General features: G+C 47.5%; 1 protein-coding gene across 1 annotated transcript; it reads right to left on the minus strand.

The window, feature by feature from the left end:
• Nucleotides 1-345: 345 nt before the first annotated feature.
• LOC112120960 (olfactory receptor 14A16-like) lies at nucleotides 346-945 on the minus strand. Its single transcript, XM_026661688.1, has one exon. The coding sequence runs from the start codon at nucleotides 943-945 to the stop codon at nucleotides 346-348; it is 600 nt and encodes a 199-aa protein (XP_026517473.1).
• Between the last annotated feature and the right edge of the window lie 14 nt (nucleotides 946-959).

Raw genomic sequence — 959 nt, forward strand, 5'->3', positions numbered from 1 at the left:
GACAGAACATTAATTCATGGTGAATTATCTACACCCAGTCAGTCTCCTTAGGGCAGCTTTGATCTCTTTGTTCCTCATGCTGTAGATAATTGGATTCATGATTGGTGGCAATACGGAATAAAGAACAGTCACCACAAGATCCAGAGCACATGTGGAGCTGGAGGTGGGTTTCATATACGCAAAGATGCAAGTGCAAACAAACAAGGAAACCACAGTGAGGTGAGGAAGGCAGGTGGAGAAGGCTTTATGTCGTCCCTGCTCAGAGGGGATTCTGAGCACTGATTTGAAGATCTGAACATATGACACAATCATAAAAACAAAGCAGCCTAAGCCTAAACACGCACTTCATGCAAGAACCCCAACTTCACTCAGATATGAGTCAGAGCAGGTGAGCTTCAGTAGCTGGGGGATTTCACAGAAGAACTGATCCATCATGTTGCCTCCATGGAAGGTCAATGCAAATGTGTTCCCGGTGTGTAGCACAGAGAAGAGAATCCCACTGATCCAGGCACTAGCTGCCATTTGGACACAAGCTCTGCTGTTCATCATTCTCTCATAGTGCAGTGGTTGGCAGATGGCGACATATTGGCCGTACGCCATGACAGTGAGAAGGGAAAAATCGGCTGCCAGCAAGAAGAGGAGGAAAACGACTTGGGCAACACATCCAGCATAGGAAATGGACCTGGTGTTCACGAGGGAGTTGGCCATGGATTTGGGAACAGTGACAGAGATGGAGGCAAGATCTAGGATGGACAGATTCATCAGGAAGAAGTACATGGGGTTGTGAAGGTGGTGGTCGAAAGCTATGACCATGAAGATGAGAAGATTCCCCACCAGGGCTGTCGGGTAAATCAGTAGAAACACCACAGCGTGCAAAATCTGCAGCTCCTGAACATCGGAGAATCCCAGTAAAAGGAACTCGGTCACGGTGGTTCGGTTGGACATTTTCTTTCTCAGGA

This window comes from Terrapene carolina, unplaced genomic scaffold (genome assembly GCF_002925995.2).
Source record: "Terrapene carolina triunguis isolate 2854851 unplaced genomic scaffold, T_m_triunguis-2.0 Scaffold14962, whole genome shotgun sequence".
NCBI classification, from domain to species: Eukaryota; Metazoa; Chordata; order Testudines; family Emydidae; genus Terrapene; species Terrapene triunguis.

What these genes read in the sequence shown, in the direction of transcription:
- LOC112120960 (XM_026661688.1), bottom strand. Translation starts at nt 945, where the DNA reads ATGTCCAACCGAACCACCGTGACCGAGTTCCTTTTACTGGGATTCTCC.